Consider the following 13,854-nt stretch of genomic DNA (forward strand, 5'->3'; position numbering starts at 1 on the left):
GCTGAAAGAAAATAAAAGTAAGTAGGTGCCCCATTAGCGTCTAGAAGCCAATTAACTGAAACTTCCCTAAAGGCCAGAGGAGGAAGGTGAGTCAGAGCTGGACCCACATCTCTGCCCGATGCTGCCTCGGCCCATGTCCTGCTTCTGCGGGTGGGAGCATCCCAGCTGCTGGGAAAAACATGGAAGAAAGCCTCCTCCACCAGAGCCGACCCAGGGCTCCATAAAGGCCTTAGTGGGGCCACAAAATCAGGAGTATAACTTTTGAAAGGCTGAGTTGGATTTTGTGGAAACATAGGATGTTTTAAGAAAAGAAAGAAAAAATGTTTCACAAAATACGTGAGAAAAAAGCCAAAGTTCTGGAAAATAACACCCTCTTCCAGCCTGCCCCAGAAGATGGTGTTCACAGCAGGCTTCCTCACCCAGGGCCGCCTCCCTGGGGCCTCCATGGGACAGGGAGGGAGAATAGGAGCCAGGCAGCCCTCAACACTATGGCCTGGGCAGCCCTCAACATCATGACCCGGGCAGCTTCCAATGTCATGACCTGGGCAGCTCCCAACACCATGGCCAAGGCAATTCCCTTCCCCACCCACACACCAAAATACCATGGCCTGGCAGCCCCCACACCACAACACGATGGCCCAGGAAGCTTCTAATACCACGGCTTAGGCAACCCCCTGCCATCAATATACCATGTCCCAGGCAGTCCCCACACCACAGCCTGGGCAGCCGTCAATACTAAGGCTTGGGCAGACCCTACACCATGGCCCTGCCAGCCCCCATACCACAACACCATGGCCCAGGTACCCCAGGCCCAGGCAGATTCAGGCCTACGAGGAAATGGCTCCGCTCAGCTCTGGGACTCCAGTGAAAATCTGCATGCCAGGCGAAGGTCTTGCTACACTGAGAGTGTGACTCCCCTGGCAGGGGAATGGGGAGTGGGATCAGCATGTGGGAACAGACTCCCTGAAGGGAGTGGCTGATGGGGCTGAGACAGCAGGCGGGGGCCCAGCGCCTACGCTGGGGAGGAGGCAGCTGGCAGCTGGAAGCAGAGGCCTGAGGGCCTGGTTCCAGTCTGGGGTGCTGTCACATCTGCCCCTGCACCCCCAGGTGAGTCCTGGAATGACCTCGTCACCTCTCTATGCTTCAGGTCCCTCATCAGTGAAAGGAGAAAGCAACAGTACCTGCCACAGCGAAACTACCAGCAGGAAACAAAAATGCTGCCTGAAGCATCTAGGGCGACCCTGGCCTGCACCTGGCCTGCACCTGGCCTGCAGCCTCACTGAGCAAGGCCTCCATCTTCTCACCTACCACAAAGAGCGACTCCAGTTGCTAGAGGAATAACAGCTAATATGTGTAGCATGGTTCAAAATTTACAAGGCATTTCACAGAGATTCTAACAGGGTCTTATGTACATTACTTTATAGATGGGGACACAGATGCTCAGAGGGGAGAAGGGAGCTGCCCAAGGTCACAGACAGAGCCTGGAGGGGACAGAGCTGGAGACTGACTCCAAATCTGAGCCCTTCACGGACAGCATTCAGGCCTCCGCTTCATAGCCCCTTCCTCTCTCATAACAAGAAAGGCAGCATATGGTCCATGCAGATGAAAGAAAGCAAAATGGAAACAGTGTGCAGGAAGGGGCCAGGACGGAGCCAGCCTCTCCATCTGGGCCGCGTGACAAAACTGAATTCCTTAAAAGTAGCAAACTGAATTGCCAATGCGGGCCACATGTTCTATTCTGGTCTAAAGTGATAAATATAATTCTTGGTTAATAAAGAACTATTTTTCCCCTCACTATACAAAGAGCTTACAGTAGCAACCCCCCAGAAGCAGGAAAAAAAAAAATGCTTTGCTACAATTTTGCATTTTCCCCAGGAAATTCCAGTCCAACAGGCTCTGCATTCCTATAGTGAAGGACCTGGCCCAGGGCTCTGAGGTCCTTGCCTGCTTCTGCTTAAGGAACCCACATTAGGAGAAAGAAATGTCCAAAGAGGTTCTCTGGGGCTCCCCAGAATTGCAGCCTCAAGGCTAAATCACCACAAACACACCAGATCTGCTGGGAGGATCTGCTGGGAACCCTCACACAGGCAGAGCCAGGAGAACTTCACAGATGAACAAGAAAATCTAAACAAAAGCAGTGAGAAATGCCTACTCTGTAAGATGCTGGCAGGGAAAGGCCATGACACAGGGAGGAACTGCCTGCACCCTTATCCAATTCTGAGGATAGCAAACTCCCAGAAGAAACAAGAATCCAGGGGATCAGTGGTGCCGAAGGGCGAGTTGAGCAGTGGACTGACGCACTGGCTTCCATCCGTCTCACTGATCTCAATGGGAATGGTAAAGAGGCTGTGGGCTGGACATAGAGGTACTCAAGAAACTCTCTAAGAACTTTTTACCAAGCCTAGACCAAAATCAATCAAACAGTCCATCAAAATCTCTCTCTCTCTGTCTCTCTCTCTCTCTCTCTCTCTCTCTCTCTCTCTCTCTCTCTCCATTGTGTCTTCTCTGGGAAACCTGCCTGGTCAGTTCCACCCTCCTCTGGGCCAGCCTTTCATACAGAAGACCTGACCTCAGATCTGGGCATAAGGAACGGTGGGCTTGGCTGGGGTAGCAGTGCCCTGTGGTCCCCCACACCCCCTCTCTGTGCAGCCAGCAGCCACCTTTCCGACTTGCCACCAAATAGAGTCTTTTGTCTTTAAAGAGACACCCTGGTAACAGCAGCAGGTGGGTATCTGCAGACACTGTGCAGGGAGCTGTTGGTACCTGCCCATCTCATTTTAGATTCCACCTGGCAACAGAGCCTGAGACAAGAAGGCCTTGGGCACAGTGCTGTAATCTGGGAGGAGATTTCAAGTAGCACAGGGGAAAAGGTGAAGGGGAAGCACCATAACTCAGGCTGTGTTGTCTGGCAGGACTCAATGGAAACTCAACCTGGCTGGGAACTCGGGATGGGGAGACGCCTCTGAGGTGGGGAGGGGAGATGCCTTTGAGCTGCCCCTCCAGAAGCTGGAAGGCTGGGAGGCTGGGCACTGACCCATCTAATTGCACACCTCCTCCAAAAGCTTGGGTTATTAATTGTTCCCATGCCATGTTCCCATGCCACAGTGAGGAATTGAGGCTTGGAGAAGTCACAAATGCCCATGAATGGGAGAACCAGAGATCTCAGCTCTCTCTTAATCCTGAAAAAACTTACCACGGACCACCTACCTGTGCCTAGCATGAACCAGGCATTCCATACAAGTCTGTGAAATCAGACATAAATTAATATTTGAAGGTGTTTTGTGCCATGCCAACCATCCTATGATGCCCAATGAGTAGCCAGCTGGCTGCCAGCCAGATGGAGATACCAACACTTCCAGTGGCCATCTAGAGAAACCCTAATTTCCTAGGTTTTGTGATTCCAGAGTGGCAGCTGCAATGGCTGGGGCCTGAAGGGACCATAAAAGGCGGAGCCACTGCTGGAGATGCCAAGCCTGAGAGCGCAGGCTCCCTGGACTCTCAGGGACATCCAGAGAAAACCCCCACCTCAAAAATCAAGGCTCCAGGGCCAGGCTGCCATTGTCCCCACACTAAAGGTACCATGAGCACCTTGATGCCATGGACGCTTGGGGCATACAGAAAACACAGTGGCTATTTTTAAGAACCACCAGGCCAACTTCCCCAAACATGGGAGTGTCCTCTTTTATTATCCATGCATGCGCCCTGGTTTCTGGAATCTTGGGCACAGGCAAGAGGAAATTTGCCAGCATTAATAGTTGACTTTGGAAAGCATTTTGGAAACAGAGGTGGTGTCTTAGAAAGCTGCTTGCTAATATACAGGAAATGATGTTCTCTCCCTTGGAATTTTGTAGGGAGTTTACCTGGACAAAACACTTTCAATTTAACTGTTAAAGTAAGCATACAATTTGACGTTAAGGATTGCTTGTTAATTGTTCAAGTATGCTAATGGCATTGTAATTTCTTTTTAAAATACTTATTGAAATATTTACAAACACAGCCTCCTAATCCTTACACTCCCATTTTGCCCAGGAGAAGACATTTCCATCCAAAAGCCAAATGCAGCAAAACACCCTGAAAAGAGAAGGAAAGCTTAAATGTGAAGCCCTTTTCACCAACTGGCTTACAGCACACACAACAGAAAAGGCTTTGTTTACAACCAAATAAGCTCAAAGAACAACTCTTTGGTTATTTCCCCCTGCAAGTGGGGCACAGCACAGGACAAAATGCAAACGCAATGATTCTGAACACAGACGCACAAACAAACGTGACTCGCTGCCCCCTCTGCAAATTCCATGGGCTCAAGACTATGGCGGTGATTCGGGTTTGGTCACATTCAAACAGGGACACATTCTCACCCGTGCATGAAGAGAACCCTGAACAAAGGACCAAGCAGAAACTCAAATTTAAAGGCTACATATCCAAGCCTACTTCTAACCCGATGTGCAATGAAGAGAGAAATAAAAAAAAACTTCATATCCGTCATTCAAATCAATAGTTCAATTTATTATTTGATTTGATTGCTACCGCCAAGTGGGAGGAAAAGGGTACATTCTTTAATTATGGTTTATTTTTCTGTTCTATTTTATTCTTTAAAAGGAATATGGCTGCAAAGCAGGTTCACCAATTTGAAGATGGCGTGCCAAGTAAGATACCACCAAATCTACTTGTATGTGCAAAATGTGGCCCCTTATGTTATTCTTAACTCCAGAATAATGAAAAATGAGGACTTGAGATTCACTCCCATGGCCTCAAATTATTCCAGCTGCAGTGATCTAGAAACTGTCAAATTCCATTTGAAGCAGCTAAATAAATGGAATTAGAGAGCAGAACATTGTCAAGTCCGCATGAGGAAGAACTCCCGCAATCAGTACTCTTAATCCACTGAACGATGAGAGCCCATCCATGGAAGCCTGTGAACAGAGGCTGGGTGGCTCACTGTTAGAACCTTGCAATGAGCAAGAATCTGTGCTCAAGGTCCACTTAGGTTCCTTAGAGATCTAAACTTCTGGGATGGACAAGTGTTCACAATGAGGACCTCAGAAATTGTACAGTACCCAAATCCTACTGCAACCTAGGAAAAGGAGTTTACAGTTCCATATTCTGATAGTAGTGGTGGTGCCACAAACCTGTGTGTGTGATAAAACTGCTGAAAACATGCACACAAATGCATGTAAGAACTGGTCAAATCTGAATAAGGTGTGTAATCTAGTTAACAGTATCGTACCACTGTCAACCTCCTGGTTTTGACACCATATACGACAGTGTGATTGGGAATGGATTCCCAGTCCCCTGGAGATATTTGGCAATATCTGGAGACATTTTTGGTTGTGACAACTGGGGGAGGGTGCTACTGACATCCAGTTTCAAGGCCAGGGACACTGCTAAACACCCTACGTTGCACAGGAGGGCAGCCCCCTTCCTCCCCTGTTGGCCAAGCACGCACACACACACACACACACGCACAAACACACAGTTGGCCCAAAACGTCAATCCTTCCAAGGCTGAGATATCTTGTACTAAAATCACCTAAGAGGTTATCATTGGGGGGAGCTGGATAAAGGGTACATGTGGCCTCATTACACTATTTTCGCCATTTCCTGTGAGTTTATAATTATTTCAAAATAAAAACTTAAAGAAATATTTTTAAAGATTCCATTCTCTTCAGGGATCTACTTCTCTGGATATCTGTCAGCCACTCATGGAAAATGCAACACTCAATTAGCCAAAGGGTTCAGTTCTCCAAGGATCTCCATGAATGTCAGCATATGACACCCACTGGGCATTTCTGTGGTGGTGTGAAAGAACAGCCAAAGGTCGAAGCCAGAACCCACACCAAAATCAAATCCCCAATGCCCTTGGCTCCTTGCATAAACCCTCCTTCAGGGTTAAGAGAGGTCTCCCTCCTCGAGCCTGCCAAAAATATTTTACCATCTGCAAAGATAAAGCACATATAGACTTTTAATTAGTTATATATGCTTTTATACTTATGCATCTCTAAATTGAACCCCTCACTCCCACCTCAGTGCCTGGCACATAGCATTGCATCATCCATCCAGTGAAGCAAAGTACAGAAGTTTGCATTAAACACTCCAGGCCACAGTCCAATGTTCCTTCCTCTGTAAGATATTCCAAAACAATCCAGTACAGAGATAAGTTCTTCTATTACACCATGAGCAGCATATAGATCAAGCTGCTACTTGAAGTGGAAAAAAATAATTTTCTCCTAGCGTAGTTGAACTGCACGAAACTGACATGGACTCCCCTAATCAAGTTCACACTTAAATCAGTCTTCCCACTTTGGCCCAGGGCAGAGGATTCTGCTGAGCAAACACTGAAATAAAAAAGGACAGGAGATAAAAATACGAGATAAATGTCACACTTCTCTTGCCATGGTAGGGGAGAGCTCTCGAAAAGCCCCGCAGAATTCATTAGAAACAAGGCTGACATGGTAGCAGGCCCAGAGGCGGCTGTCCCAACAGCCCTCTGACCCGAATACTTTCTGAAGACCTGTTTTCAATCTGGGGCTTGGAGATCCCAGTGGGTGCCAGGGCCACCCTGAGATTGGCAACATTTCCTGCTGGAGCAGAGACTAGGTGCCGAATAAACAGGCTCCCCTATGGCCTGTCTCTATCTGCAAGATGGACTTCCAAAAGCAAACGAGCTTTTTCTTAATTCAGGTTGCGTTCTGATTTCTCCTCCAGAGACCCCATTCCAAGGGTGGCAAGAGCTTTTTCTCCAAGGCCTAAAGAGGGTCACCTCCCCATGTAACCCCTGAGTCTACAAACATATTCATCTGTGGACACTGCTCGGGCCAGGCTGTGACTTTCTGAGCTGTTTTCTGTGGGGAAAGAAACCTACCTACCTTAGGAATGATGTCTGGTCACTTGCACGAGTCCCCAGGACAATAAAGCTGACTTACTTGTCAGGTCTTAAACATCACCTCTCCAGGGAAGCATTGCCCCAGCCCCCCAAAGTCAGTGAGCTCCCCTGGCTTATTTGCTTAACACCCCACACTTCCGTGCAACCCTCAGCACAACTGCGATCACTTTCTCAGAGTCCCCAGCTGAGTTCCATGGCGGGGTGGGGGAAGAGGACTGTCTTGCTCTCCCCACCCCTAGAATCTCACCCAGCACTGGTACTCAGCAGGTTCTTGGTAACGGCCTGTGGAGTGAATGAAAGGTTCACAGGAAGACTAGAACATAAGCTGGCAGGCACACTGGAAGCTTTCATTAAGAGGTTTTTATAGCAATTGACAAAGTAAAGTGAGTGGCAGGTGCTAGCCTTCCTATTTGCAAATGATGATGGGGTTAAAGCTCACAAAGCTGCGCCATGATCCCAGATCCCGGAGTTGATGAGCCCTAGACATGGGGGTACAGTCTTCAGACTCCCATTCTGGAGCTCCTTCTACTTTCCTACTTGGCACCACCCGCAGTGACTACAGAAGCCAACATACATGTCTCTTGCCTACCCCACCCCACCATGCCCAGGGTGGAGCTAAGCACGTAGCAGCCACTACAAAAACTAGAATGCAGGTGGATTTGATTCAAACTGCCAAACCAAAAAGGCCCTAAGTTAAAAAGCGCAGGAGAAAGGCTTTCAAATCTCCCAAGCCAGCAAGCGACACTGAGCAAGTTACTTAAACTGTCTGAGCCTCACCCACCCTTCAGAGCCACTGAAAGGATTAAATGAGACAGTGGCACCTAAAGCTTCTAATGGAGTCACAGTCGACATTCAACAAATAGGAGCCTCTTCCCACTCCTAACCCTGTTATTAAGCCACTGCGGCTCTTATGCATTTGAATTCCCACAACTCTTCCCTGAAACACTGGAAATTCTGGATGGCTGTGTTCAGGGCTGTCACACAACTCAGAAATGCCCACCCATTCAAAGTTGGCCACAAATGGAAGCACGCAGGGCCTCTGCAAAGGGCAGTGCCCAGATGGGTCCACCCTTTCAGGAGTTCTGTGTCCTCACCCCCTCCTCCACTTTCCCACTGCCCTGGCTGCTGACTTTCATGAGCAGTTTAACCAAACAAAGACGATGCCTTCCCTACCCAGAGCCCTGTAACGGTGGCACCCGCACGTATCTCCTTTCAGGAAGGGCCATTGCAAGGCCAGAGAATTTGGCCACATTCCTGCTCACGCCCCACTCTTGACATACTAGGCCTGCAGCCCCCTGCAATTCGAGCAAAGAACATTTGAAACAACTAGAGAAAGCCCCACTTCGCAAGGTGGATAATAAACTACGACATTTAGTGGAAGTCATTTCCCTAAGAAAATGGGGTTGGCAGCAACTGAAGATGGATTTGAGAAGGGTGTGAGATGCGGATGAAAGACGGAGCACGGCAAGCAGCCAGGCAGCGGCCCTGTCCATCAAGCCGGAGTCCAGGCTGCAGCAGACTTCAGGCAGACTCCCCAGAGGAGGCTGTGCCATCCTGCCCCCGGGCAGAGGACCCAAGGGACCCACTGAGAATGGGAGGGAGGGAGCTGAGAAGGGACACGGCTGGGGAAAGACCCACTGGCAGAATTTTCTCCAGAAGACCATCTGCCAAAACAGCCAGCCATCCACATCCCCAAAGCGGAAATTCAGCTGTATTTGAGGATTGAAGAAATAGGCAGAGAAGGAAGAGGTCTCCAGCAGAAAGCTCCTTAGCCAGGGGATTTCAAGTGTGGCGCAAAAGAGGCTTGACTCTCCCGGCAGCCTCCCAATTGCACAACTCTCTCTTTACCTAAGGGCATAAGCCAGAGCTGAAATGCGGATCAGCGTCAAGGTCAAGTTCTGGGGAGCTGGGCGGGGCCTGCGGGAAGCATAGATATGGTCCCATAGGGAGGCAGAGGCTGCAACGGGAAGACCAGGGACTCCAGGGACTGGCCCATCCCAGACACACAGACTGGGAGAAGCCAGTTGTCCCCTGGAGGCGCGCATCCACAGGCACCCCCTCGGGCCGCCCAGCGCAGAAAGTTCCTTACCTGGTAGAGGCGGCTCCGGAGCTGACTTCTCCCTCTTGGGAGCTTTCTTGGGATTGGTGGCCTTCTTGGGCGGCCTGGGCTCCTGCGGGCGCGGCTCCCACTTCTCCCCGGGCCCCGCAGGCAGCAGCGGAGAGAAGGGCTCGGGCTCGGGCTCCTGGCGTGTGTAGTAGGGCTCCCGGCTCCAGATCTCCTGCCCGTAATAACCGGGGTCCTCGAGGGCTGTGCCCTGGGCTCCGACCCCGGCCAGGGTCACTGCCAGGAGCACCAGAGCCAGCGCCAGGGCAGCGGTCCCCAGGGGGGACATGCCCGCTCCGCCCCGCGCCCAGGCCAGGGTCACAGTCACCGGGAGCGCTGGGTGGGCTGTGGGCGCAGAGAGTGGCGCAGGGCAGGGGCGCAGGGCACAGCACAGCGGCGGGCGGTGCGAGGGAGGCGGCCGGCCAGCGGCGCGTGTGACCGGCCCGCCGGGCTGGGCTGGGCTGGGCTGGGCTGGGCTGGGCCGGGGCGGACAGGGGCGCGCGGAGGCGCGGGGCGGGCGCAGGGGGGCCGGCCCCGCCCTTCCTTCTTCCCTCCCTTTCCCGGCGACCCCGCCGAGGCAGGTCCTTGGAGGCAGATGTTCCAAGCAGCCAAGCCCAGGAAAGCCCCCTGCGCCCCACAGTCTCTCTCCAGCCCCCTTCCGCTCCCCCGCAGGCCTGGGGGCCTGCTGGGCGCCTGCTTCCCCAGAGACGCTAATGAGTTTCAATCTTAGGAGAAAACAGTGAGGCCTGCTCTTCCATTCCTTTGTTTTACAGGTGGAGAAACGTGACCTGAGAAGAGAAAAGATTGGCCCGGGGTCCTAAAGCAAATCAGAGTCCAGGCAGCATCCAGCTCTCAATGCCCAGCCGTCTGCTGACCACCCTGCAGACATGGATTTCCCACCGGCCGTGCTTCTGTTTCCAGGACTGGGAATGAGGAATTCCTGAGGTTCCCCGGTTTTCTGGGAGTAAGGATCCCTGGGAGTAGGGGCTGGGAACCCTGGAGGAGCCCTGCTCCCATCTGAGATTGTGATTCTGTTGGGTCTTGGGAAAGACTGCGACATTACCCCAGGGCTGCCATCCAGGGGTCACAAGAGGGTTTGTGGTTGATCCAAGAGCAGGCTTTTGCCCAGAGTGTCCTTTGAGAAAGGGCCTCTGACTTCAGACAACTCTGCATGGGTCCCTTATGTGAAGCCCAGGGCCATGGCCTGGAGGTTTCTGCTCTCCAGGTAGGGATGTGGGGAACCAGGGACTGCATGAAACAAACGATGACAAACAGTGACTTCAAACAACACCGGTCTCACATCTCTGCAGGTGAGAAGGCTGATGCAAGTGTCACCAGGCCAAAACCAAGGGGTTGGCAGGACTGGGTTCCTTAGGGGAGCCTCCAGGGAAAAGTCCGCTCCCTCACTCACTCAGGGATTGGCTGCACTCAGTTCCTTGCGGTAGTAGGACTAGGTGCTGTTCACTTGCTGGCTGTGGGCTGAGACGCATTCCCTCCTCCCGGCTGCCGGTGTTTCCTGTCTTCTGCAGGCGCCTCCAGGCCTTTCCCTGGTCCTTGCACGTGGGCCTGGCATCTCAGAGCCAGCGCTGGCACAGCTTCACATCTCTTCCCTTCCTGCCACATCTTTCTGCCTTTCAGCTAGAGAAAATCCTCTGCTTTTAAGAGAGTATGTGATTAGATGGGCTCGCCCAAAGAATTTAGGATCGTCACCCTCTCTCAAGTGATGACCTTAACCACATTTGCAAAGTCCATTTTGCCATGTTCCCTAACTTTTTGCCAGGTTCCCTAACTGTCCCCTGTTCTAGATATTCAGGTATAGATGTCTTTGGGAAGCCATGAAGCATTTGGCAGGGACAGACTGACCCTCAACCCTGCATTGGCCTATGATCCTAGGATACCACTAAGCTGAGTCAGGGCCTCACCATTGCCCTGGAGTGAGGACTTCCTCAGAGTGGGGGCTCCTGAGACCCCCGCAGTGGCAGGGCTTAGGCCAGGACAGCTCTCATTATCTTCCTGCACCAGCCACTCAACCAGGCCATCTTTCAAGCTAGTCTTCCAGGCTTCCAGTTTGAAGGCCACAGCAGAATGACTGGGAGAGGAAGAGGCTGCTGGTTGAGGCAGGGCCTGTCTGGGGGAGCCCGAAAGCCTTGGACCTGCCTGTCAAACCCCAGGATGCTCCAGAACCCAGAGCCAGCAGAAGTCTCCAGGGTGACAGGGCAGGAGGGTCCCCTTCCCCACCCACCATTCTCTGCTCCCCAACCCTTCCTGAATCCCCGCCCGCTGTCCTCCGTTGCCTATCCGCAGGACTCACTCCCAAAACCAGGCACTCCAGACAGCAACATAGTCTTCAGTGGTGAAACAGAAAGCGCCTCCAGCAGCAAGCAACACACCCAGTGTTCCAGCAAGCTGTATGAAGTGCTGACAAGAGGCTGGCCTGGCATCCTGGCCAGAGGGGCTGCAGAGGCTTTCCAGGCCCGGACTGTGCCCTGCACCACCTCCCTCAGAACCTCCGGAGCTTGCTCAACAGCAGACAAACACCCAGGCTGCAACCCAGACCTTCAGAATCTCCTAAAGAGGGGGTTAAACCACGAGCATATCTAAGAAGTTCCTTAAGTAATTCTGACAGAGTCCAAATTTAAGATGAATCTTCTCCCTCTCATTTTACACAGGATCCTGAGGCCGAGTCACCCAAGGACACACAGCAAGTCAGTGATGGTCCAGACTAACCCTGTTCTTCTGCCTTCAACCAGTATTTAAAGTCAGGCTGTATACATCTCAATGGCCCCAAACTCATGAGTCCTGAAGACATTTTACTTCTTTTCAGCACTGCTTAGGTGAGTGACATAATATACACCTGCTCTCTGCAGTGTCTCATAAGTATCCAGAGAAGACCCCACCCAAACATGCCTCTCAACACGTCCCTGGAATCAAGAAATGAACCCACTCATTACTGCTCTCCCTATTAATGCTTGCTTGTTTGTTTTCCCTGGAGAGGCCATAATTAAAGCAAGCAGAACAATTTAGAACAAGAATTGATTGCACTGATTCCAGTTCTCCCAACCCAGCAGCCCACGGCACTGTTCCTGGAGTGTTCTTTGTCTACCTCTGGCTCCCTCTCTCTGGTGCTGCCTGTCCTGGAAATGTGCAGGGCACAGCCAGAGCTCAGGAGGTTTAGGAAGATAGGGTGGCAAAGCCGACCTCATTTTCCTGGTCTACAAGCTTTATCCTACCTCCCGACTCCTGCCTGTCTGCCTGGGAGGGTCCCGCATTCTTCAGCTTCTCAGATGAAGACCTCCCTGGTCATTTTGGCCCCATCTCTCCTTCACCATCTAATACACCGCAGTGAGTCCCGCTGCTCTCAGGCCGCACATTCTTTAATCTGCCTCTTCCTCTGTTCCCACTGCCCATCACTCAGCGCATGGTTCAGAGACCCATGGCAGATGATGGGAATCCATGCTCAGCAGTCTCCCTGCTTTGGGCCTGTCTGAACTGCCGCCCACCCTTCCTTCAAGACAACCAGCCATTCTCCCTAAATACCCATTCACAACCTTGCTCCCCAACCGGAGAATCTGCAGGGTTAGCTAATCCCATGTAGATCTAACCCCTTTGGGTAAGATTCAAGGCTCACCAGCTTGGCTCTTCTACTCCCCACTGGACAACCACTACAAGACAGATTCTTAATGGCTTCTTGTACAGCACTGATAAGCTCTGTGATTAATATGCTAACTTTGCATGTTCCACAGAAACCAACAGAGTACACGAAACACAGAAAATGTCAATAACCCCTTCTGCATCACTAATCTTGCCTAGAGTCTTTCATGGCATCAGCCAAAGAGTGCTTCTCTCTAGGACTTTCTTGTTCGCAATCTAATAATGTGTCTGTTTAACTCAGGTCTGGAACCCTCAGCAAGGGCTGTGAGTCTTTCCGCGTAGTGTAAGTGGAGCTCCAGAAAGCACTGACTCTCCCTGGATGTCAGCCAGGCTGTAAACCAGACACTCCAGTCAGGGGCAGCAATGGGGGCAAACTGAGAAACCAGAGTGGCAGTTCAGAATCCCCCCGGTTTCTGAGTTCTTCAAATGGTTCTTTAAAGTCAACCATTGTTTGCCTCAGTTGAGAATCTGCTAAGCAAAATAAGACTGTGTTCGTCCATTCATTCATTCCTTAGACAGGATTCTGCTAAGCCAGCTTCTGTTATGCAACATAAATCCATACTTGTCTAATAATCCTCAAAGACCTTACACGGCTAATAATTTTTCAAATATTTATGAGCCCCACAGAGGAGATTTATGTTAAGCTGCTTGGCAAGGAACAATAGAGTGTGTGGGTCTAGAGAACATTCTGTTGAAACAAATATTGTCAAGACATCAATATTTTTATAGCATTTTTCATAAGGGACTTTTCACACCTGCTCATTTCCCTAATTATCCCTGAGACTTTTACACTTTCAGAGAGAATGAAAATGGAATTTTTTTGAAAGATCATTAATTTGAAAAATTAGCTGCTATATAAAGAAAAATACATACTCAGGCACAGCCATTACTAAAAATATAGTCTTGAGATGGATGCACAGGGAGAGAGATACTAAGTTGTTATGGCAACTATCATTATAATTACAAAGCTGGAGCATTTTTCTCCTTCATTACTGTGTTGAGATGTGGTAGTTTAAATGGCAATGTCCTTTGTAATGTCCTCAATCTCATTACTACATAATTACCCATTTCATATTTAATTTTCAGCGTGTTTGTTCTTACTCTCATACCCTGTACATTTGGCATCTTTTGATAAGCCTTATTCTTAGTTCATGGGTCCTTTTTGCAGCTTAATTCCTCTCCTTGCTATTCCCTCCACTCTGTGGTTTCATTTTCAATTT

General features: G+C 50.5%; 1 protein-coding gene across 1 annotated transcript in view; it reads right to left on the reverse strand.

The window, feature by feature from the left end:
- Nucleotides 1-9,429, reverse strand: part of CPXM2 (carboxypeptidase X, M14 family member 2) — a 153,747-nt gene extending 144,318 nt beyond the window's left edge. Inside the window, exon 1 of the mRNA XM_003922120.3 lies at nucleotides 8,969-9,429. Coding sequence (XP_003922169.2) covers nucleotides 8,969-9,272 — 304 coding nt within the window. The 5' untranslated portion in view covers nucleotides 9,273-9,429. The remainder of the gene's footprint in view (nucleotides 1-8,968) is intronic.
- Between the last annotated feature and the right edge of the window lie 4,425 nt (nucleotides 9,430-13,854).

This window comes from Saimiri boliviensis, chromosome 12, assembly GCF_048565385.1.
Source record: "Saimiri boliviensis isolate mSaiBol1 chromosome 12, mSaiBol1.pri, whole genome shotgun sequence".
NCBI lineage: Eukaryota > Metazoa > Chordata > Mammalia > Primates > Cebidae > Saimiri > Saimiri boliviensis.